The 24118-nt window shown below is 33.3% G+C and overlaps 2 protein-coding genes across 2 annotated transcripts; both read left to right on the top strand.

Moving 5' to 3' along the window:
* Nucleotides 1-1519: 1519 nt before the first annotated feature.
* LOC141690002 (E3 ubiquitin-protein ligase HOS1) lies at nucleotides 1520-14693 on the top strand. Its single transcript, XM_074494564.1, has 10 exons — nucleotides 1520-1817; nucleotides 3969-4359; nucleotides 4670-4804; nucleotides 4877-5052; nucleotides 8324-8719; nucleotides 9130-9288; nucleotides 10925-11422; nucleotides 12722-12859; nucleotides 13239-13951; nucleotides 14082-14693. The coding sequence occupies exons 1-10, from the start codon at nucleotides 1707-1709 to the stop codon at nucleotides 14260-14262; spliced, it is 2898 nt and encodes a 965-aa protein (XP_074350665.1). The 5' UTR covers nucleotides 1520-1706; the 3' UTR covers nucleotides 14263-14693.
* Nucleotides 14694-16331: 1638 nt separating this feature from the next.
* On the top strand, nucleotides 16332-23360 carry LOC141688861 (8-amino-7-oxononanoate synthase). Its single transcript, XM_074492984.1, has 11 exons — nucleotides 16332-16693; nucleotides 18041-18183; nucleotides 18283-18390; nucleotides 19076-19314; nucleotides 19437-19478; nucleotides 20740-20827; nucleotides 21163-21296; nucleotides 21869-21957; nucleotides 22342-22492; nucleotides 22567-22635; nucleotides 23072-23360. The coding sequence occupies exons 1-11, from the start codon at nucleotides 16441-16443 to the stop codon at nucleotides 23202-23204; spliced, it is 1449 nt and encodes a 482-aa protein (XP_074349085.1). The 5' UTR covers nucleotides 16332-16440; the 3' UTR covers nucleotides 23205-23360.
* Nucleotides 23361-24118: the final 758 nt, after the last annotated feature.

Genomic DNA, 24118 nt, shown 5'->3' with positions numbered 1-24118 from the left:
AGATGCATATTTATGGAAGAAACAGGTATTTTGGTCGCCTTCACGCAACCAAAATTGTTTTGATCGCCACTTCAAATACACTTCCTTCTTTTCCAACAAGTTTAAGAACTCCCACCTTACCTCGTTATACTCCTGTATTCCTTGGTTATCTCGACGAGACCTGAGCTTCCTCATCCTGCTTCTACAAGCCACTATTTTATTCTTATATTCACAACTTATCCCCCTCCCCATTCGTCCAATTTCAAACAAACCCAATTTATTTTATCCATCAATTCTTGTCCCCCCATACTGTCCCAACTACGTTTAACCAAAGGCATACATTCCTTTTCACGAATCCAGATATTTTCAAAACGAAAGCGCTTAGTTTTAGGAACATATACCTGTTTATTAAGCTGCAAGAATAAGGGTAAATGATCTGATGTTGCGACCTCCAAAACTCTTACCTCCGCCAACGGGAACATGTTTCGCCATTCTTGTGTTGCTAAGCCCCGATCCAGACGCCCAAGTGAATTTCTCGCCCTTGAACCCCAAATCCATTAGGCCACAATTATGAACCGTATCTGCAAAATCGTCCATTAGGCTCCTTGGCTGCTCATGCCCCCTACCTTCTCATCCGGAAACATTAGGTCATTAAAATCTCCTATAATACACCATGACAATGTTGACTTCCCAAATAAACTCCTAATTATTTTCCAAGATTCCCATCATCTACTTTTTTCCTAATTATTGACTTGGAAGTGGAGATATAATAAATACTAGACATTAATTGAACTATATAATGTAAATTCAGATTTTGGAGAAGCACTAGGTTGGTTAAAGACGAGAGACCGGAAAAAATTAGCGATTGAATCGGATTTTCTAATAACAATTCAGGCAATTAGAAAGTTGAGTCACCATGAGCTCTATATTCAAACATGTTATTGAAGAGTGCCCAAAGATATTTAAAAATTCAAACAATATGTTATTTAAGAGTGTCCAAAAATGCTTAAAGATTCAAACAATATGTTATTTAAGAGTGTCCAAAAATGCTTAAAGATTCAAACATAGTTCTGTTATTCGCTTGAATATATGCTAATATGAATTCACACTATTTAACTAGGGAGTCGTATCCTTCCGAAGGTCGAGTTTTCAATAGAAGATTTGTTACTATTGAACAACAATTTTGCCAAAAAAATTATATGAGTAATCTATTTTATATGTTAATTGGGAAAAATATCAAATTGATCACTTATTTCATCCAAATGTATCAAATAAGTCATTATTTTCGAGTTTGACTTATTTTGGTTACTAATTTGTAAATTTGTATCAATTTAGTTATTAAAAAGTTAAAATTTTGTATCAATTTAATCATTTACGGATGATTTATTTGATACAAAATTTTAAATTAATAATCACATTGAGTCAAACTGAAAATTAATAATATACTTAATATATTTGGAGAAAATGAGTGATGTTGATATTTTTCCACATGTTAATTCGTTAGAGTCTATTAAACAAAAAGACGAAAAACAAAAGATTACAGGAAATCCCAAATGCTAATTCCCCATTTCTAAAAAAGAAACACCCACTCGCAAGTTGCGAACCTCTGTTTTTGAAAAACCAAAACCCTCTCTATCTCTCTCTGCAGTCTGCAGATTATCAATTGAGCGAAGCAATCGAATAAATCAGGCGAACTGAAATATCGACATATGCAATCATAATTCGTAATGGAGACATTTACAAATAATTTTAACGGAGCCGCCTCAAATCTCCACTCCCCCAACGCTGCCCCCACCTCCAGGCCTCGTCTACTCAATTACACCTGTGACAAAGTTCAGGTCTCTCTCTCTCCCCCTCCCTCTCTCCCCTCTCTCTCTCCCTCTACATTTACACACACAAACATATTTGTTCAACTAAAACCCTAGTTATTGATTTATGTTTAACCTGCGCTATAAATCTACTTCATCTAGGTATTTAGTTCCAGAGTTAAACAATGTATTGAATCCAATCCTGTGTATCTGTAAATTACGATTGAATGACAAATTCCGGTGTTCGTATTAAAATTTACACTAATTATTTGATTTCGGCAATTAGTATGAAGTTGTCTTAGGTTTTGTATAATTTTTGTATATACAGAGTGTTTATTTAATATCTGGGGTTATGTAGTATGTTAGTGGTTCATGTACTTCCAAGGGACTGTAAACCCTAATTTTTAGTATTCGATTTAAATTTGTAGCTGCACTTTAATTTTATAGTTCGTTATCGTTATTGTTATTTGTAGCTATACTTTTATTCTTCTGTCATGGTATTAATTGACATGTGTTTAGGTATATTTGCTTGATTTATTTTTTAAAATTTCAATTAGTATTATATAGTAAAGGAAATGTGGGTTTAGTTGAAGCTCTCTAATCAAGATTTAGGAGTTATAAGAGGCAGAATCACGAACCAAATGAAGTTAAATACTTGTGTACCTAACGTTTCCTCACTTCTTTCTAGCTTATTGTATCCAGATTCGGATGACATTTAATGAGTTTTCGAATATAGTTACTTTATCAACCCTTTTGAACAATGTATAACACCGATGAAATAATGTGAAGAGTGAGAAAAATGCTTGAGTAAACATGTACATAAACACGGTTTGATGATACATAGATAGAAGAATGTGGTGTCCCGTGTCAGCGAGATAATATGTGGGCTAAAATAAATAATGAATTTGTTGGTAATAGAGAGTTAAACTAAGGAGGTAATTCTGGAAGTATCTAATTATAGTGGATTTTAGGGGTTATGGGCTTTAATAGAAACAAAAGTGTTTTTTTTTTCTATTAAAAAAATTACTGAGCAAGATATGTTTCACATGGAAAATGATGATCACACCTTGGTTCTCGCTAAATTATTTTTGTTTTAAGTTCTGAAAAGCCAAGAAAACTATATAATTCTTGATACCATTTGTCAGTTTTATTATAAAAGGTCATGTGTTACATAAAAAGGTAGCTACCTTGCCGATTTTCCGTAGCTTTAGATGAACTAGGGGGTGATTATACTGGATTTGCATTGTCGTATGGTATACATGCACTATCCATAGATATATAGCTCTGGATGAGGCTGTAGTGCTCCCAAGCTTAGCCTACTTGAAATTTTTTGTTAACTGAAAATCCGAGATAATTGACATGTGGTAGAAACCCGCCATGTTTTACACTGACTCTGTTATTTTACTACCCAAAATTAGTATATGATATTAAATTGCTCGAGTCATTTACCATTGAAGTAAAATTAAGTTTATTTGTTCAATATGATTTGCTTCCACCAATAGCTTATTAGAAACTAAGATATTATTTATTGGGGAATTTATTCTGTTGCTGTTCAGTTTTCATAGGCCATAGCCTTCTTGTTATAAACGACATCAGGAAATTATAACCTCTAACATTATAAATATCTTTGTAGAGTTACAATGTCTCTCTGCTACTTCGTTAATGGCCGAGTTATTTCAGGTTTTCTAGTTTGTTTACTCTTAGATGTATTTGTTATGAATTATCAAGAATTTAGAGTTTGTACTTGATAAATTTCCAGATCTGCAGGGCCTCATATTTAGTTTTCTAGCTGAGTTGGATCTTAAAGAAATTCACGCCGACAAAGAACTTGAATAGCTAGTTCAAATTTCATATACTACTTGAATTAAGACATACTTACAGTTTTATTTTTCACCTCATTGTAATTTGTTTAAACTATAAGAGAAATTCTGATTGTCTATGAATCATACTAATAAGGAGATTCATGAGTATGGACTCCCGACCTTGGCTCGTTGTATTTTTTTTAAACTATAATTTCAATAGACATTACCTTTGTTTAGTCTTTTTTCATAGCTCAAGATATAACTGTTATCTTTTAGTGAGTCTATTTCTTATGTTGACATGTATGTTCTATGATGAAGAACCATTGTTTTTGGTTTTTGCCTAGTTGTCCATTATTTTTATATTCTATTTGATTTGAAGAGAGCATTGGAGCATTTAGCATCTATTGAGCTTCTTGATCTGTGCAATGAAGCAAAAGTTGAGCGTTGTCGGGCACCCAGGGACTTGAGCAGCTGTGGACGTGCTGTTGAAAGTGTATTAAATACATGTGGCCATGCCTCCTTATGTCCAGAATGTAGTCAGAGATGTGATAGTTGTCCTATTTGTAGAATTCCTGTGTCAAAGAGTGGGAATAGACTTCGGCTTCGTCTTTACTATGAGTGTATAGAAGCTGGTCTTATCTCCAAGAGATGCGATGACCGGTTCCAAGATAAAGAGGAGGCTGAACAACAGTTAACTGCTGATGTAGAACGGCTTTATTCTCTGTTTGATGTTGCAATCGAGAACAACTTGGTTTCTCTGATTTGTCACTGTATCCTCTTGCGGGCTCTTTGCTTTTACCAAACAGTTGCATCTTTTTTTTTTACTTATTTATTTCCAGCAAAAAGATTCTGTTTAGACTTACTTATCATAGAGGCTCGACCTCATTAAGTTTTTGTGTTTAAACTTATTTAAAGAGTGAGTGTTCTTTATCTGTTAATGAGAATATTAGCAAAACGAAGACAACAATAACATATATAAACATTTTATCCTGATAACCTGGGTGATGGATGGCGAGGTTCTATTGTATTTATTAGATAGTAAGAATGTGATGTTCAGTTTCCCTTAACGATATTCAACAGATGTTACAGATGTGTGTATGGATGAAAGTGCTGTATCTAGTGATCCTATCATTGCCTTCTTGCTTGATGAAGTGGTGGTCAAAGATTGGTGCAAGAGAATATTCAGAATCATTGTGGCAGAGCTTCATAAAATCTGTATCCTTACCATTTGAAATAAGTTCTTAGCCTCTACATTAATTTGTTTTGCTTCCTTTGACTTAAGATTAGATAATCTTACTATACAGGAGATGAAAGAAGCACTGAGCTCACTTCTTAGGTATTCAGTTAAGCTAGCTGGAATATCCAATGTGCTTGAAGTTTTGGAATCATCATTCAAGGGTTCTCTTTCATCACAGTTTCACGATCTTCACCAATTACAAGAGTGTGTAATGAAAACGAAGCAGGTTTGATTTGATTAAGCTCTTGAATTTTATATAAGCTAGTAATTTTTTCTTTGTTATTTTTCTTTGGATGTAACAAAAGTTACCAGACTATAATTTTGTTAACATCCTTTAACCACCATATTTTTTCCGAAATCCAAACCTTGTTATGCTCTAAAAATGACGAGAGTAATTCCATATCTGTGCATTTCTGTTCATTAAGTTCTGGCATCTAACTTTTTTTGTAATAAAAAATTTATTTGTGAAAATCAGTTTTAGCTATGCTTAGAACTTTAGTATCAAACCAAGTTCATAGCTTTAGGGTATGCATGTATAGCATGCTTGAATTGCAATGAAAATTCATTAGGTAGTAGGAAATTTATTTTCTCTCTTGCATAGACATGCATTCACTCATCTATGTGTCATGTAAGGTGATGTGGAGACAAAAATAATTAAATTGCTTGTCAATTATGTTATACGAGTACAGTGATATAAATGTGTACATAATTAAAATATTTTGGATATTTTATTAGGATATATAACTCGGATATATGATAGTTTAGATATATAGGGAAGGGTTATGTGGGTAACTTCCTTAATCTAGTAACCTAGGAACTTAAACGTGAGACTTAATGTGCTGCATGATAGTTTTGAAAGTTTTTCTTTGTGTTTTTACTTTCTTACTGTTTACAAGTTGTGTAAACTAGTCTTTCGTATCCTTTTTTAAATAATTATGATCTTCTTTCATTTTTTACATTATGTATTTTTTTTATTTTTTATATCCATACAAGAAATTTATTACTTTATTTTGTTTTCTATTATTTTTTATTTTTGTATAGTGTTCCGTAATTTTCTTTTGCATTTTTAGTTTATTCATTTAACGTTACTTTTTTTTTTGTAATAATGTCGTGTTCCGTATTTTTAAATTTTTTTTTAAATTTGTTATGTATTACGTGTTTATATTTTTTTAGGATGTTTTAATATGTTTAACGCTGTTTTTATTCACCATTTCTTATATTCTGCAATTTCAGTATTCTGTAATTTTAATTGCATGTTCTGTAAATTTTTTATGTGTTCTATAATTTTTTTTGTACTGTATTTTTATTAATGTTCTCTAATTTTAATATGTTCTTCAATTATTTGTGTAATGTATTTTTATTAATTTTCTTTAATTTTTTTGTTCTTCAATTTTTATATAGTGTTCTGTAAAAAAGGTATGTGTTCAGTAAAAGAAATACTATAAATCTATATGTTATTATGTGTTTTATAAAAAATTAAATTAATGTGATAATTAAATGACTAAATAGTGTATCTTGTAAAATTAAAAATATAACAAATAAATACTGAATATTTTGGTAACTTAAAGTAAAGTTCACCTTCAAAATAGTAATAAAGAGTAGTTTGACAAAAATAGCAAAAAGTAATTTGGAAAAAAAATTAAATGTAAGTAATTTATGTTCTTTAATTTTTGTTAACTTTATATTTTGACTAGTGTTCCGTAGTTTTTAATAATTTGTTGTAATTATAGCCTACCTTGTATTTTTTTTACAGAACACATAAACATACATATTAAAAAAAAAGCATATGAAAATGATTAAGCAGACTAATTGACAGTCAGTTTTTTTAACCTCAATTTAACGTCCGCTATCATACTGGTGTTAAACGTGGGTGTTTTGTAGGTGTCAATATCTGAACGGTTTGGATACAATAAAATAATGGTTAGGATTTAGTTACTCAGTTACCCGGATAAAATAGTTACTCATTGATCCTTCCTCTAGATATAGTAAGTAAACGCGACTAAAGTGAGTTAATAGTTGAGTTCTAGAAAAAAATGCTTACTCATGTGCGTGACTTGTCTTAAATTTGTAGTTTAATTCACAAGACTGATGTTACTCTCACAGCATACAACTTATATTATTGTGTCTTTTTTTTTGCTTTTCATAACATGTGACTTATATATCAATAATAATTACATCCAAACTAAGAGTAACTTATTAGAAAACTTATTTTTAGTTTTAAGTCGGCGTGATAACTACAAGAACGGGCGGGATTAGGATTTCTATATTTGCTTAGTGTTTAGTGTAGCTAAAATTATCTACAAGTGGAGATAAACCAAACAGGCACACACCCCACAATATAATCCAACTGTACGTAATCTTAGTTTAGGATATCTACTGAAACACTTGTAATTTTCGTAGACAAATTGGAACATTATGAATTGACAAATATTTGACAAATCAGAAGTTTTATATATGTTGGGTATTGATTCTCTGCGGATATAAAATTTTATCCCTGTTTTCAACTCTTTCTTAACATTGTCCTACATCAAAAAGCGTGCAATTACATTTGAAGCTTTGTACAATAAGACAGTACTCTTACTTCATTGAAGTTTTATTGCTTGATTTTTCTTTGTAGTTAAAATCCTTTTCTGCCCCTCTTTAAGTTGAATTGAATATTGTTTTTGACCTGGACATCAATCACATATGTAGCATTTGCTGTGCATACCCAGTATAATTTCCGCAGTCAAGTAACGCGGACCCTTGCACAAGAACAATTTCTTGCAATACGCACCAATACTTTTTTTACACCACCCTATTGCTTTGATGATTTAATAGTAACATTGGAATGTTATAGTTATAGGTTTCGACTGCTGCATGAAACTAAAAAAAGTGCCCCACATTTTATAAGAGAGAATCAACAGAAGCAGTATGCAAATAAGGAAAGAGTTTCACTATCAAATTTCAAAATACTTTTGTGGTGTATACTGTAATTCTTTTTAGAGGTAAAAATAGTTTGTTATCCGGGTCATTGGAAAGAGACTGATACTTTTTCATTTGATCCTTGTGTAAAAATCCAACTAATGAAAATGAGCTTGCTGTCATTGACTAATTTATGAATACCTTATATACAATATCTTTGTTATTGTAATAATGGTGGAATGTTTGATGAATGATGGTTCATATTATGTTTTCTTAATTTTAGATTATGTTTGCTGTTACTGCTCAATGCACACTCCTACAATGTAGTTTCATATCAGATTTATGTAAGTAACAAATTACCTTGTATCAAAGTTTCGATGTTGATTGGCATATTTTTCATGTTTGATCTATAATGATTTCAGTTTTATAGTTTGCTTTGGTTCATCTACCGTCTGTTCTTATGTAAGGAATTACGTAATAAAATAGCTAATGAATGTTAAAGGTTTGGAAATTGTGATCGATCTCAATGAAACATTGTATTTTCATCTTAAGCATTTGGCCGGCTTCTCATTGTTAATTTTTATGTTGGAGCGCAGCACATGGAGATGATGATCTGGTGTATAAGGCATGATTTTCTTGAGAATGTCAGGCCACGGCATAAAAGTTATGCATCTTGGCGTTCTATTGTACACGGAAGGAAAGCAGCTGCTATTGAACGTTCATGGCCTGATTCAATAAATCAATCTGCTGAGACCACTTTAAATTGTGGTTCTACACTCTTCATTGAAGAAGCACTGAAGAATATTGATATAGAAGATGAAATTCTAAATCACATGGGTGAAAAATCTGAAATTGCTTCCTTGCAGAAGGAAGGGTTCTACCCGAAGATTGACGGATTGACAGGACACTATCCATTCGAAAATCTTCGAGCTGGAATTGATTCACTCTTTTTACATGGAAGTTCAGATATGCTGTTAGCGAAACATGCAATAGTATCCTTTTTAATTCGACAGTGTATATCTATATGTATATATGTTTATATATATATGTATGTATCATCAATTTTTTTAAAGGAGTGTATCTTCAAATTTTAACACATTTCTCTCCTCTTTAAGATGAGAGATACATGATGACTTGTATTAGACCTTTATAATTCTACTTATTCCTCCCTCCCTCCCCTCCCTCCCTCCCTCCCTCCCTCCCTCCCTCCCTCCCTCCCTCTCTCTCTCTCTCTCTCTCCCTCCCTCCCCCCTCCCCCCCCCCCTCTCTCTCTCTCTCTCTCTCTCTCTCTCGGGTGAGAGCTATATGACCAATTTTGATCTCTCATTCCATTTCCAAGCGGGACATCCCAAGTTTGGTGCCAGCTTCGTTGAACATTTGATATGTCCTTAACTTATATCAGTTCTTGTATTATTTATTTGATAGACAGTGGTCGCTTCCTGATTATGAATGGAGACCTATTGTAGATGACTTTGCAGTTACCTTTGGTATAACAAGACATTCCTTACTGGAATCACTTACATTTTACCTTTTGGATGACTACACGGATGAGGCTCTGCAGGTAACTTTTTTTTAAAAAAAATTCTTTGGATATCGAACTTGCATTTTACAATCTGTTAACTAAACTTTTAGTGATGAATAAGTAACTTGAATGTTAGCTCGCGGGCTGCATTTTCTCGTTTTGGTTTTTATGTCAAACTCTGCTTATGTTGTCGTGTAAAGGTTTAGGAAATTGTTGTTAAGCCACTAAATTGAATGCATAAAATTTTGGGCACAATGTAGGATAGGCACCCAAAGAAGATAATAATCTAAGATAGAATGTTTCCACCAAGGAATGATTTTTGGAAATATTTTAATTATGAGATGAATCCAGTTTTTTGATTATCAATCCAGAATCTGTGGAATTTCAAGTTAACTGTTAAAATTGTTGTGTTAGTCTTTATCTGTTGCATAGGTGCATTTTCTGTTTTTTTTGCTGATCATTAAGAGTAGTAGTCCTCCTTGGAGGTTTCACCATGTGATTGCTCAGTTACATTGGATGTTTGGGAAGTTGGGAGGGATCTCCTTGCAACATGTCTATAAAGAAGTAAACTGATTGGAAGATGCTCTTGCGGCTAAATTCCAACAGTTACTTCTGCTGACTTGTTCACCCGTTCCTTCCCTGAGGATGGAAGGAATATAACTTTTGATGGTGCCGGTGGCAAATCGTATGAATGCATCATGCACGCAACCTGATTAAATTGTTCTAGTTATACGGGGTGCGTCCTCGTCATCATTCCTGGTTTCAGTTCAAGAAAATAAAAATATAACCGCATTAACTCAAGTCAAAATCCTACAAGAACCTCTGGGAACAATCATAACAAGTGCCATTAGAAACATTTGACCAATACATATGTACACATTGCCTTACCTGCTTTGACATCTGTCTGCCATAAAAATTGGGTTTTGCTTTGGTGCTTTATCTGTTCTCTAGGTAACGAGATGCCATAATTGTTTAAAATTGTTTGTCATTTATAAAACAATCGGATCTACATACCCAGCATGTCCCACTTGGAAGTTGTGTTTTGGGGAGGTGATATGTACACATATTTTATCCCACCCCTAGGAATACACATGATGTTTTTATAGGGATCCCGGATTTTAGAGAAAATTCATGGAAACTTTTGGAAGATGCTGAGGTTTGAACATTATTAAACGTCCTGATCTTGTTTGAAATTTTAAAGATTTAACAGATGATTCAATATGCTGCATTTTAATGTAGTGCACCGAGACCTTAATTTTTAAAGATTTTCCACAAATTAACGTTTAACCATGTGTTCTTCATATATGCTGTAGTTTTTTAACCCATTTTCGGATACTATCAGTCTGAATGACATGTTTGTCACCTTGTCATCTTCTTAATTTGTTGGATGGGTATAATTTTTAATAGCAAGACATAACCAAGTTGCAATATCAGATGTGATGTATATATACTTGAGTATTGTTCAATACTTTAACTTCAATAATATGCCAATATCTTTTGATATTATGATCTAGTTTGCAGCCAAAATTTTCATTTACATCTCTAAACGTGAGTGTCTATGCAAAAGCTGCAAGGACAAACATGTGGTCTAAATGTAATAGACGAAAGTATGGTGGATTATTATGCTTGTTAAAGCAAATTACCCTAACCGGATTTATACTTTTTTACTTCATAGGAAGCCTGCAGCATTCTTCCTGAAATTTCAGGTCCAACTACTCATCCTAAGGTAGCACAAGTTTTATTAGAAAGACAAAATCCTGATGCAGCTTTTATGGTTCTGCGGTGGTCTGGGCGTGATGGTGGTGCAGAGTTAGTCTCACTTAGTGAGGCCGTCACTGCTGTTCGGGTGAGAGTGGAGTGTGGACTTCTGACTGAGGCGTTTATGTACCAGAGAATGCTGTGCTCCAAACTTAAGAAACTGAAGTTGAGGCATGAAACATCATGGAGTTCTGTTAATGTCTTGAAAGATGATTCTCAAACTTGGATGAACTGGGTGGAAACACTAGTGACTGAGATATGTTGTCTTTGTATCAGAAGGAAGTTGGTCGATCGAATTATAGAATTACCTTGGGATTCAGATGAGGAGAAGTATCTGCATAAGTGCTTATATGATTTTGCTGTTAACGAGCCTTTATCGCCTACCGGAAGTCTTCTTGTCGTTTTCTACTTGCAGGTATCATCAACAATTTAATAGAAAATCTTTCCTTTGCCCCACAAAAAAATATATGTGCTCTTCCTGCATGCGGCATGATCTGGAAGAGGATTTTTTTTCAAGAATTCAATGCTATGAAATGCAAATTATAACAGACCGGCAGAACACATCTGCTATGAATTGTGAAATAATTTTGTTATAATTTTGTAAATGTTCTAGTGTATCGCATATTAAAAATATATTTATGTTCGTCTACCTGTATTGAATAAATATATCATTGATTATGAAATTGTCCTGTTTATATTTTTTTTTACAAAATTATAGCTTGCAAGAAAAATAAGGTTAACTATGTGACCTGGGGTTTGAGATAAACCTCGGGTTGTAAAAAGACATGTTCATGATTTGGAAAGCACATAATTAAATTTTCTGGGATGCTAGCCATGTATCTTTTAAATTTTATTAGAAGAAAATTTGTATAAGCTCCTTCCTTACTTTCTATTTCTGTTCTAGAAAACACGTTTAAGTTTTGAAAGTGTGTATCATTAACTGATGGCAATCTGTTAGTTCAAGATGAAACCTCAATTTTGCTTTCCAAAGTTTAATTGGTATTTACTGTTTCCAACTGCCGCTCGTCAGTTTTGCTGCTATTTTATGTGTTTCCTGTAGTTTTCTTAATTTTGGTGACATTTTAGGTAATACTTAGTATGGTTTTCACCATCATATAACTCTGTACATTAATGTCAGTAGTATGTTATGCATAAAATGACCTGAAGATAGTTGAAAATATTCGTGTTTGAGGATAAGTATGCCTTACTGGAACTGGTGAAACTGGTTGTCAAGTATTCATGAACCCGAAGGCCTAAAAAATGCAGAGAAAATGCTGTTCATTGACCAAGTTTATACAAACCCCACAACAAGATATATTGTTATTGCTGAAATCAAGGAGCTAGTATTGCAATTCTACTAAAGAGTGCTGGGTTTGCAAGGTTTAAAGGAACATCAATACGGATATAAATTGTGAAGTTAAAGTTGATTTGATATTTTTAATCAGGTCATTGCTTATATCTGGTTGCTACTACAGAGTTTTTTCATATTGTTGTATCTATTTAATGTTGTGCTGCATCACTGCGTGCCAACAACATTCATTACTGTTCCCACCCAACCTTTATGCGTTCTGTCTGTTTTTGTTAGTTGGTTATGTATCTTTTGGCTTCTATCTTTCAGAAGCGGGATTTTTTTCAGAATTAGGAGCTTGAACATCATAAATGGTTATATATGGATTGACTGACAGTGGCTAACTGTTTTTTCTTCCTATTCCAGCGTTATCGTTACATTGAGGCATATCAGGTTGATCGCAAGCTTCAAAGTCTGGAGCAGGATTTCATTTCTAACAATTCTGTCAGTGAGGAAGTCTTATCCAAGTTCAGATTGGCAAGTCAGTGGAGAGCAGGATTTGTTGTAAGTACTACATTTGCACATGCAAATTAATTTTGAAATTATAAAAGAATGAATCTAGGGATATGTCAGTTGAAAAATAAATGAGTCAACTTGTGATAGAGATTATGGTAGATCTTGTTGCTGCTAGGAGAATAAGATATATACTTTTGGGAACTTATGTAGAATAGTTTAACTAGTAAATTATGCACTCGATCTAAAATGAAGAGGAGACGTAATAAATACAAACAACTCAGTTACAGTGTTAATAGGCTTGCTGCTCCGAATATGAAAAGAAGTCCTTGTTGCTTTTGAAGTTTCAGCTGAATTTACTGTAACTATAGTGTATAAATAATAATTTCAAACAATAATTTTTTTATAAAAATTTAAAATTCAATTGCAGGACAAGAGCATTGAATTACTTCCAGAAGTTCAACAGCAATTACTGAGAGATGGAAAATTGCCTGAACTTAATCCTTCGGTAAATGAAATCGATTTCCCAGCAACTTCTGAAACTAAAGGGCAAGAAACAATTTTGACTAGTTTATTGGTCCCTCCTGCTGCCAACTCTCCCTTCGTTTCTGGGGGTGAAATTGCAACTCCTTTTTTGGACCCTTTATTTAGTGAAACTCCATCTAAAGTAATGGGATCCCTGCTCCACTCTGGCTTCAAGAAATATGGTTCTACATTGAATTCTGAAGTGAGTGCCAGAAGAATACATAATTCGACAAATGGCTATTCTAAAAACCTCAAATCTAATGGCATAACGGCTCCTGCAATTCGTGCCACTTCTGTGGTTGCCACACCACTGAAAGATTTCAACAGAAGTTCACTAAGAAATCCTGGAAAAAGCCAGTTCCGTGATGAACAGCTCAGTTACATCTCCCTGGAAAAGGATAAAAATAAGTTCACTAATCAATTCCAAAATGCAAGCCAAAGTCACTATTCCCGTACTGTTGCAGCTGATACTATTAATTCATCCTTCAGCAGTCGGGGCTTGTTTAAAGATTCTGCTCAAGGGATGTACTTAAATGTGTCTGGTAATCATGAACAATTGGACAGACCAAGTAAAAACTGGGCTGGGTCCCCAGGTGATTTAATGGATGTATCTTGGAGGTAAGTTCCGACTTCTTTGTTTATAGTGCATTAATCTATTCCCTCTCTTTTTCTTGGAATAATTTTTCATTATGCTGTTAATAGTAGATTAGACATTCCGTGTTTGTAAATATTATTTTCCTTGATCCAGCCATGAAGAGAAGGATACTGCAACTGAGGATGCAAGTGCAAATGGCGGACTTCGATGGCGATCTGATGATACTAGCGAAGACGATGAAGAGCAGAGTCCATTTCCAAATGGGTTTGGAGGAAATGGTGGTTATAATACATCCATGAGAAGAGCCAGAAGAAGCAGGTTCAGCATGAAGTGATTATTATCTCGCTCCTCTGTTATGGTTGTCGTAGCACTACAGAATTAAGGCCATGGAGCATCCCAGTTAGAATTCACATTAGTTGGAAGGCTGAATCATCAAACTGAGTGATAGCAGCAGAGGACAACATTTTATAGTGTCCAGGTCTCTTCCTCCGCCTCTCAGTGCCTTAATTTATGGAAGGTTTGTAGTTACAGTCGCATCATTAACCCTTTCATGGGTATTGGCAAATTTTGTAAACTATAAAGCAATGTTAAAGCCGGATGTTTGAGAGTTCATGATAGAGTTCACTTTGTTATCACGGTGGTTGATTCATGGTGTGCACTAGGTCTGATTCTTAGAAGAAGACATGAAAATATTGTATTCAGATTTTTTTTTTTTTGCATCATTGGTTTCAAAAGAAAGAAAAGAGCTCATATCAGTATATAATATTTTGAGTTGTTTCAGGGAAACCCATCATTTTTACTTTTTAAAAATTATTTCAGAATACCAATTAATTTTCGTATTGAGTTATATTTACCCATATTCATAGATTTAATATTTATTTTCTTTTTCTAATATAATCCAATGTAATATAAATTTATACAATTAACAGTTCTGGTTGAATGCAAATTGATACAAAGATTCTTCACAATAAATACAATCATCTACCATGTACATTTTTTATGTATTCGATTAAGGCATCACTAATGTTATTAGCGAAAATGATGGATTAAAATAATAGTAAAATAAAAATTATATAAAATTCGTTGAACGCTAGTGGGGTCGACTATAATCTTAAATTTATACTTACAGTTTTGTTATGAAACAAAACTTTTGAAAAGTTTTACTATAATTTAAGTTAAGGATTTTAGATAATTGGAGTATAGAAAAAAATGCCCCTAAACACGTATCTAAAAGACTTACCTGAGTAGTGAGTACGTAGGGTAATTTTAATGATAAAATTATAATTTTAAATTAATTTTGTGATTACATAATACCCCTCGTATATTTATATTAAAAAAATAGTAATGCTGGGTACTCCAAATTTATAATCTAAATTTTATACTAAATGATTTGACATACACGTGACAGGTTTTGATTTGGGGGCACATCTATACTATGCTATTATAAGCAGAAAATCCTCTATTTGGTAGTCAGTTAATCGGTACTCGGTACAGTTGTTTAATACGACAAATAACAACCGTCAGATCTAAAGTTAGAAAGATGAGAACTGTTGGATGCAATAATAAAATATTATTATATTAATATTTAAACCGCTCTAATGAATTCAGGGTTCGAACCCCGTCAACAGCTTATTATATTTAAAATTTTATATTCGTTATTTTAACAATTTCTATAGGTACAGGGTTCGGGTCCCGTGAACAAAATATTATATTATATTATTTATTTTCAGTCAAGTTTCAAATTATTATAAAACATATATTGTTATAACTTATTTTATTCTTCAATTTATTTTTCAACTATTGAAAATTATATTATAAAATATATTATTAAAAACTATCAAATTTAAAAGCAATCCGCACGAATTATAGGCTAGTAATATATATAAGCGTGATCCTTATTATTATTAGAAAATTTACAAATTACAAATTTGACACATCAATATTTGAAAAAAATTTGGGTATTTAACATTTTCGTTAATAAGATATCTTGTACTCACATAATTACGTGAATACGTAATCAGGTGAATCAATTTATTGGATCCCTCGACAGAACTCTAGCCACCAAATAATTTACCTTTTAAGTTCTCATCATTAAATATCGAAAATAACAACTTAACAAAAACATATTCCACTATCTCCTTTTATACAATAAAAATTAATGATCCTACTATTTTACTCATTTTTTTTTTCTCTTTTTCACTGATTTATACATATTTATTAACCTCAGCGTGCCCAAACTAAATATAATAGTATATCAGTATTCTAACGTGTGCCTAACTCTCATGAGTTTGATGTATTTTGATTGATGAAGTTATTGTAAATACTATCAATTCAAAATGCACCAAATTCTTATTGGTTATTGTGGGCCCTTGGCCCCGCATTAGAAAAATCGATAGTATATATCTACAGAATATTGGTGGGATATTAAGGAAACACTAGACACTCACACTTCAAACACAACCTTAACTCACCTGCCTGCAATTGCACTAAAAACAGCAAAATTCACAAAGAAATGCAAATGAGCTTGTGGGACATTTGGGTGGATGAAGCACTCTCAAAGCTCGAATCTTTGAAACTCATTCGATCTCTCCGGCCCATTTACCTCCACAACAACCATGTTTCTTTAATAAAAGCCCAAGAATTCGAGCCCAAAAATGATGACCACCAGGTGTTTGATGGTTTGCGTCAATGGGATAGAGATTCTGTCCACGTGGATATTGCTGATTCCACTTTCCAAAATTGGCTCCAAGACATTCCCAGTTCTGGTATCTTTTAATTATTATTACCCATAATTTTTTTAGTTAAATTTTAATGGGGTTATTTATTTATTGAATTTATTTATATATGAGTATTAATGGATCATTATCTTTTGTTTAGTTTGGATGTGTTTTTCTGAAAATGTAATGCATGTATAAATGTGTGTATCAGAGTTTTGATGCTATTATTGCCGAGTCTTGTTTCAAGCAACTTATTACTTATCTATCGTATAAGGTAGTATGACTATTAATTGAATATTGAATTATGCTATAATCTAATGAGTTCTGTTAATTTGATTATTTTGTGCATAAATGATCATGTTGTATTGTTTTATCTTGAATAAGTGCTTAAGACTAAATATTTAAACCTCAAATATGGTCACTTCCAGTGAAGAATCGTTTTTGGATTAGGTTAGGCTTGAGTTTTAGTTATTAGTCCACCATCGGCTATCAACGATGCTTGATAGCTACAGAACTACACCATTTTTTGGTATATCTAATGACCAGCTTTTTGTTGTGCCAAGAAAAATTGCAAGGTTTTGATTCGGTCTTTCTGTCTGTCAGTGACTCGGTATAGATGAATTTATATCTTCAATAGGCCCTCTGTATAGTCTTCACTCTTCATATAATCTAACCTGAGTATAAAGTGAGGAGCAATATATTTAAACATGACGAGTAGCTTTTGTGTGTGGGAAATATTAATTAATTATGATCACGACATAGTTAAATAAAATTAAATTCTTTTGGACGAAATTATACTTCTTTGGCCCATCAGCACTTAAATGAGTATCTTAAACATGGGTTATAAATCGGTTTTAGTTTCTTTTCTCTTCCTTCTCCAGAAGAGGGTTGCTTCATCCTAACATGGAGAGAACCCTTTTCTGTTTTGAATGTGACACGAGAGTAGTCCCATTATGATAATTATGGTTTATAAGTGGGATTGTGTAATTTTTTCCGCCGGTTAGTTATTATATGCAACTGTAGATTTTTCTAAAGCATATCATACCAAGGTATTGGTTGCTAGCTATACTATCATATCTGATATGTCACCACTTCTTCCAAAACCGTAAGGTGTTGGGAGGAGTATTTATCAGGATCTTATAGTATATTCTAACACTCTTCACCTTGAAAGCCCATTTTTAGGTCAAAGCAACCAAATTAAATTTTTAAACATAAATCTGTAGTTTGTAAAATGAATATGATCTTGAGTTATTGTTCCTGGGTCCTTTTTTTTTGGATTATTATCACACACTTGTGTGAGTATTTATCAGGTGCAGTGCGTATGGACATTCCTAGTCTGACTGAGGGATATATTGTGTATCTGTTATTTTTTATATATGTGTGCGTATTTGACAGGGGATGACCATGTGTCACGTTATACAGAAGCTAATGATGAAGCAGGTGCACGCCCTCAGAAGTTCAGAAAGCTACTTATATTCTCCGGAAATGATTACTTGGGATTGAGTTCACATCCTTCGGTAGGTAAGGCGTCTGCAAAGGTATGCTAAACAGGCTCTGATATTACAACTTTTATCTGATTAAATGTTTATTAGATCTTAGAATTTAATACCTATGTTTTCCCTTTATTCATTTTCTAGGCAGCAGAGGAACATGGAATGGGGCCGAGAGGTTCTGCCTTGATCTGTGGGTATACAAATTATCATAGGCGACTTGAGTCATGCCTGGCAGAACTGAAGAATAAAGAGGTCTCAGATGAACTGTATTCTACATATTCACTAGATTTTTTATTGCTACTTGCCTTTCACTTATTTCATTGAACTTAAGGAAACTTGCCTGACTGAGTTTTGGATATTAAAAGATAGAGCATCGCATGCGGTTAAATATAATGATTAACTGGAAATAATACACGCCGTTGGAGTTGTGATCTTCTTACTTGCAAAGAAAAAGCAGGAAGGTTCTTTGATTTACACTAGTGACTGCTGATCTTTATAATGGGATCAATACTATTTAACTAGGGGGGAAAAGTGAGAAAGACACCATGGCTTACACGGTCGTGTCAGTTTACCTAGATGCAAATACTTTTTACTCCAGATGTATGCTGATACTTGACATATAATGTATTAAGATAAAGATCACAGGGAAGATCTATCAACTAGGGCAAAATTCTTTGTATAAGGCTTTTGTAGAACTTGTAAGTTTTTAGCCCAATATAATATCTTACGGATGGTGTAGATACGTCAGTTTGTTTGGTAATGCTACCCCTACTTAGAAAGTTTTAGTACTATGAGATGAAAGGAACCTGAGAAACGATTAATGTTACAGAGTGAAGTACTAGTACATTAGTGGAGAATCTTATTTATTTTTGTATTATTGTATTGAATATTTGAATCAGCTCTGATATATAATGTAAACTGATATTATGTTTTATAGGATTGCCTTCTTTGTCCCACAGGCTTTTCAGCCAATATGGCTGTAATGACAGCAATAGGAAGTCTTGGCTCTCTGTTAGCTTCAGGTGGAAAATGTTCAAATGATGAAAAAATTGCTATATTTTCTGATGCTTTAAATCATGCATCTATTATTGATGGCATTCGTCTGGCTGAGAGACAAAAAAGCATACAACTGTTTGTTTACAAACATTGTGACATGTCCCACCTTAATGAGCTGCTGTAAGTGTTTTGTCTCATTTAGTTTCTCTAAGATCTCCCTGTTCATTGATTGCTCAAAATCTCATCCCTTATCACCGTTTAATTTCTCTACATATATCTTATGGTTTTTTAATTTTTGACAGATTGAGTTGCAAACTGAAAAAGAGAGTTGTTGTAACTGATAGGTCAGTCACTTCACTTCAGCTGTACTTTACTTCAGTAAAATATGCTAATAGGAACGTTTTGTCACCTAGCTCTTTGTTCTCTGTGCTATTTTCTGCTACTATCATTTGGTTGTCAAAACACGTTGCCTCAAAAAATGTAGAAAAACAATTTCGATTACCTCACTCCAAAGGTTTATTGCCTTGGGAAATGTAATGATGTTGTGATATTGTTAACATACTTTACGTCCACATCTGTCTTTCTGGAAAGGTACAAGGTTTTTTTTTGTTTCATGATTTTCAGCTAAACACTAACATTACCTGTGTTATATCCTGATTGATGGGTAAGAAAGACAAGTGGCTTTGGTTTATTTTTTTAGTGTGCTGGTGGGTGGGTGGGGGAATGGGTGTTCATTTAGCATGTTATATTTTGGGTTGGAAATGGTGTGGGAGTCTGTACAAGCCTGATTTCCTTTGTTTACATGTTCTCAGTAGCCACGCCTATATTGGAGTTTTTGACCATGTCAACAGGAATACTTCCCAATAAGAATGTATATTGAGTGTTAATACCCTGAGCCCATACTGTCATTATCTCTTCTATGGCCGAATTCTCTTTTCATATCTACTTTTATTTCTAGAGACAAGTTTAATTTCTTCAGAAGGTGAGGTGTAATGATCCAAGTTACCGCATCAGCAATAGACAAAAGGAGATTAGAAAGGTGGCATAAATTGCTTTAGATGTGTTTCGACTAATTCCTTTCCTAGCTAGAGGGCATTCTTGAGAAAAAAAACAAGTGAGCGTGTTATTAATTAGAATGGTTGGTCTTGCTTTGGAAGTGATTGATTATATACAATGATTTTGTGTTAATTACAGAAGTTTAAAAAAACTGAGATTCATTGTAATCTTTAATAAATGTTGACAGTAACTGAATCAGATATAAGAAAGACACTTTTAAATATTTAATTTGTAGCAATCTTTCTTATAAGCAAGGATGATTGTTTAATATTCGTTTATTAAAAAAAGCTGTTGAATGGCAATTTTTAAGATTTCCTTTCTAAGATCCTTATACCGTATATAGAAGTTACTTTGATATCTTCTGACCTTGTATAGGATTTTGTCAATGTAATTGTGTATCCTCTGCAATTTTCTGTAAGAGCTCCTATGAAATTTCCGTTGCATAAGAAAATGAGATGCTTTTGTTCTTTTAAATGCATAACTTTTAAGTAATTGCTTGAAAATGTCCGTGTTCATGATGCTCAATAAATCATTTGTATAAATGACCAGCTTGTTTAGTATGGATGGAGATTTTGCACCAATGGCGGAGCTGGCAATGCTTCGGAATAAACATGGATTTCTTTTGGTGATTGATGATGTGAGTTTTTTTCTCTTTTGGCCATCAATAAGTAGCTTATGAAGATTTTCTTGTAGAGCTGCTCCCGCACTCTTTTCTTTATCTAAATGTATTTTTTTTTCCTCATCTTTGAAGTCTACTTTCTCATTAATATGCATCAATGAATGTGCTTTAGGTAACAAACAGAGAATATATATAATGCATGTTGTCCAATCCGATCTTATACAATATAACTGAATGTACTTATATCTGAGAACTGTATTGTTATATCAGTTCTCGAAAATCTGGGCTATATACCTTCTTTCAGTATACTCATTGTGTAATTTGATTAAAAGATGTTGCATTATCTTCCCCAGGCTCATGGGACATTTGTTTGTGGTGAAAATGGTGGGGGTGTTGCCGAGGAGTTTAACTGTGAAAGAGATGTTGATATATGTGTGGGAACTCTGAGTAAGGCTGCAGGTTGCCATGGTGGATTTATCGCATGCAGGTACTTCTGACCCCGTGGCTGCCATATTTTTGGAACTTTAGATTAAGAGAATGTGACATACAGAAGTCGCTCAGTTAACAACTACCTTAAATTAAGCTTACATGATACTTTCTGAAATATAACACCTGATATAGTTGGCCAACCGGTCAATCTAATCTGGTATAGATCAGAGTGGCTGATAAGCAAATGCATGTTATGAAGTACCTGAGACCGGCTATTTTTGAGTTCTTTGTTGTATGGATTTATCACTGTTCCCCTTTTTATGATCTCCTACGAATATTAGCTCTAGGTTTTCATTTCATTTTCTAAGTCCAAAATCATTAAACTTAACAAATGTAGTCTTTTTGGTGAAATATGACATTTTTTTTGTGCACAGAGCTCTATATCTTTAAGTTGTGATCGGGAAATTTAGCTGATCTGTCATATTGCATATTTTAGTTAAAATATCGGTCAAATACTGATTCTTTTGTAAACGAATTTGATGCTGCATGTAACCAACTTTGATTAGTATTTCTACACTATATTTAATTGCTGTATGTATACATTCTTTTTAATCAGTGTTACATGAACAGCAAAAGGTGGAAGCAACTTGTTCAATCGAGGGGTCGTGCTTTTATATTTTCAACTTCTACCCCAGTACCAATTGCTGCTGCTGCACGTGGTAATCATTTTCACCTGAAGGGAACATTGATAGCATAGTAGCATAATGATGTAGTTTATTGATTTAAATATTTTGTGTACTCTTTTTTGCCCAAAGGAGGTACTGCTCAGATGAACAATATATATAGTTATGTAAATCATGTAAATACAGTCCACCTCTTTGATATTATAGACCCAACCAATAAAATTTCAGAGGCCAGTGCATGTTACAATGCATTTTATTTATTCTTGTTTAAATTTGGTTAGTCTTTCTGCCAAAAATCTTAAAATCCTGCATCTTATGTAATGAGGAGGAAATAGAAGCAAGAAAGAAGTGGGAAAATAGTGGGTGTATCCTAACCTGTCTGTGCAACTTATTTGATTTGCTTATATTTTTATATGGCAGCTGCTGTTTTTGTGGCTAGAAAGGAAAAATGGCGTAGAACTGCTCTCTGGAACAGGGTGCGAGATTTTCATGCCCTGACCGGGATTCCTATTACAAGTCCAATTATTTCCCTAATTGTGGGGAGTGAAGAGAAGGCCTTGCGAGCTAGCAGGTTACTTTATCATCTTTTTCGTCGTGTTCTATTGCCGGGATATCTATTCCTAACTTCTTATAATTATGGAACAGGCATCTTTTAAAATCTGGTTTTCACATTACTGCAATCAGACCCCCAACTGTGCCTCCCAATTCATGCAGGTATGTTATAAACTCATTGCCCGTCATTCTTGGTGATCAAACCTTACTCTTCTTATTATGCGCATGTTAAAAGTGCATAAAATACATCTTGGTTAAGTAACCATGCTCTTAACTTATTTCTGAACACACTGATTCATTAATAACTAAGAAAATTTTACCTTGTGCTGGTTCTGGATATATACGATGCACTTCCTGGTGCTCTTCTCTTCACACAACTTAAAAACAGAATTTTAAGTACTTCTTGAAAATCTTGTATGTTGACTAAACATTTCATCTATTAAGTTCAATATCGGCTTCTAAAACTTTGTGATTGCAAGTAAAAAACCATAATACCTTCCTAAAATATTTGTGAAAAAAGTTCCAAGTGGAGGAGGGAGCTGATTTTGTACCAATAATGATCAATACGTCTCAAATGATGGATGTACTTTCTTTTCAGGCTGAGGATTACTTTAAGTGCAGCACACACGATGGAGGATTTGCGAGAGCTAACATCTGCATTGTCTCAGTGCATTAACTTACAAGACAGCGGATTCTACTACACAAACGCTAGTATCGGTGCAAAGCTATAGTGTTATCTGATGAGACGTTGTAATGTTGTACTTTATGTTCTATATCATCTAATCGCTGAACATCATTCTCTTCTAAATTGTATAGCCATCCATTAATTAACAGCGAGCCTAAAAGGCTCTTATATAAAAGGCAATACTAAATTTGTCTTGTGTATCTTAATATAATCTTTAGCAGCAGATTGACTCGTTCCGTAACACAGTGTTCCCGAACCTTTTTAATGAAAGAAAAGGAAAGAAATGAATTGAATTGAACTAACTTCTCACTTGTTCTTGAGTGATTTGTTTAGAAAGAAAAGAAATTAAAGCTAAGGATTCTGAAAGAAATTTTACATAAAATCGTGTCTAAAATTTTCTTCCATTTTGGAAAGACGGGGAAGAAAGGATAACTAGCGTAAAAATCCGTGCTAGGTACGGGCATGTACATATATATATATATATTAAATTATTATCTCGAACGAACTTGTACCTATAAATAAATAATTTTTTAATATGTAAAATGATTGTTTTAACTTTATTATATATTCGCATAGCAATTACGTAATAAAGAATAATATATTTTTTATAAATTTGATTATATCTCGTAAATTTAAACAAATCAAAATATGATATAAAGTTCATCACTGAATTATCTTACTTCTTATTCTTTTCATACATCCTGTTAAAATTTGATTAGATAATTTAATTGGTGAGAATGTGGTAGGGTTCGATTATTGCTCATCACGTGAATTTTGAGATTAGATACTTATTATAAGGTATATAAGACTAATTACTAAACAAATTAAAGTTATATTATTATAACAAAAACATTTAAAGTTTGTTTGTAGGGATATACATCGGGTCATTTCGGGGTCGGGAAATGTTATCACCGTCCCTAACCCCGAATGGGGATTTTTTTTGCTCTCCAATCACCGCCC

This window comes from Apium graveolens, chromosome 10, assembly GCF_009905375.1.
Source record: "Apium graveolens cultivar Ventura chromosome 10, ASM990537v1, whole genome shotgun sequence".
In the NCBI taxonomy this organism is placed as follows: domain Eukaryota; kingdom Viridiplantae; phylum Streptophyta; class Magnoliopsida; order Apiales; family Apiaceae; genus Apium; species Apium graveolens.
The sequence above is the reverse complement of the archived record's forward strand: the minus strand, read 5'-3'. Positions and strand labels throughout refer to the sequence as shown.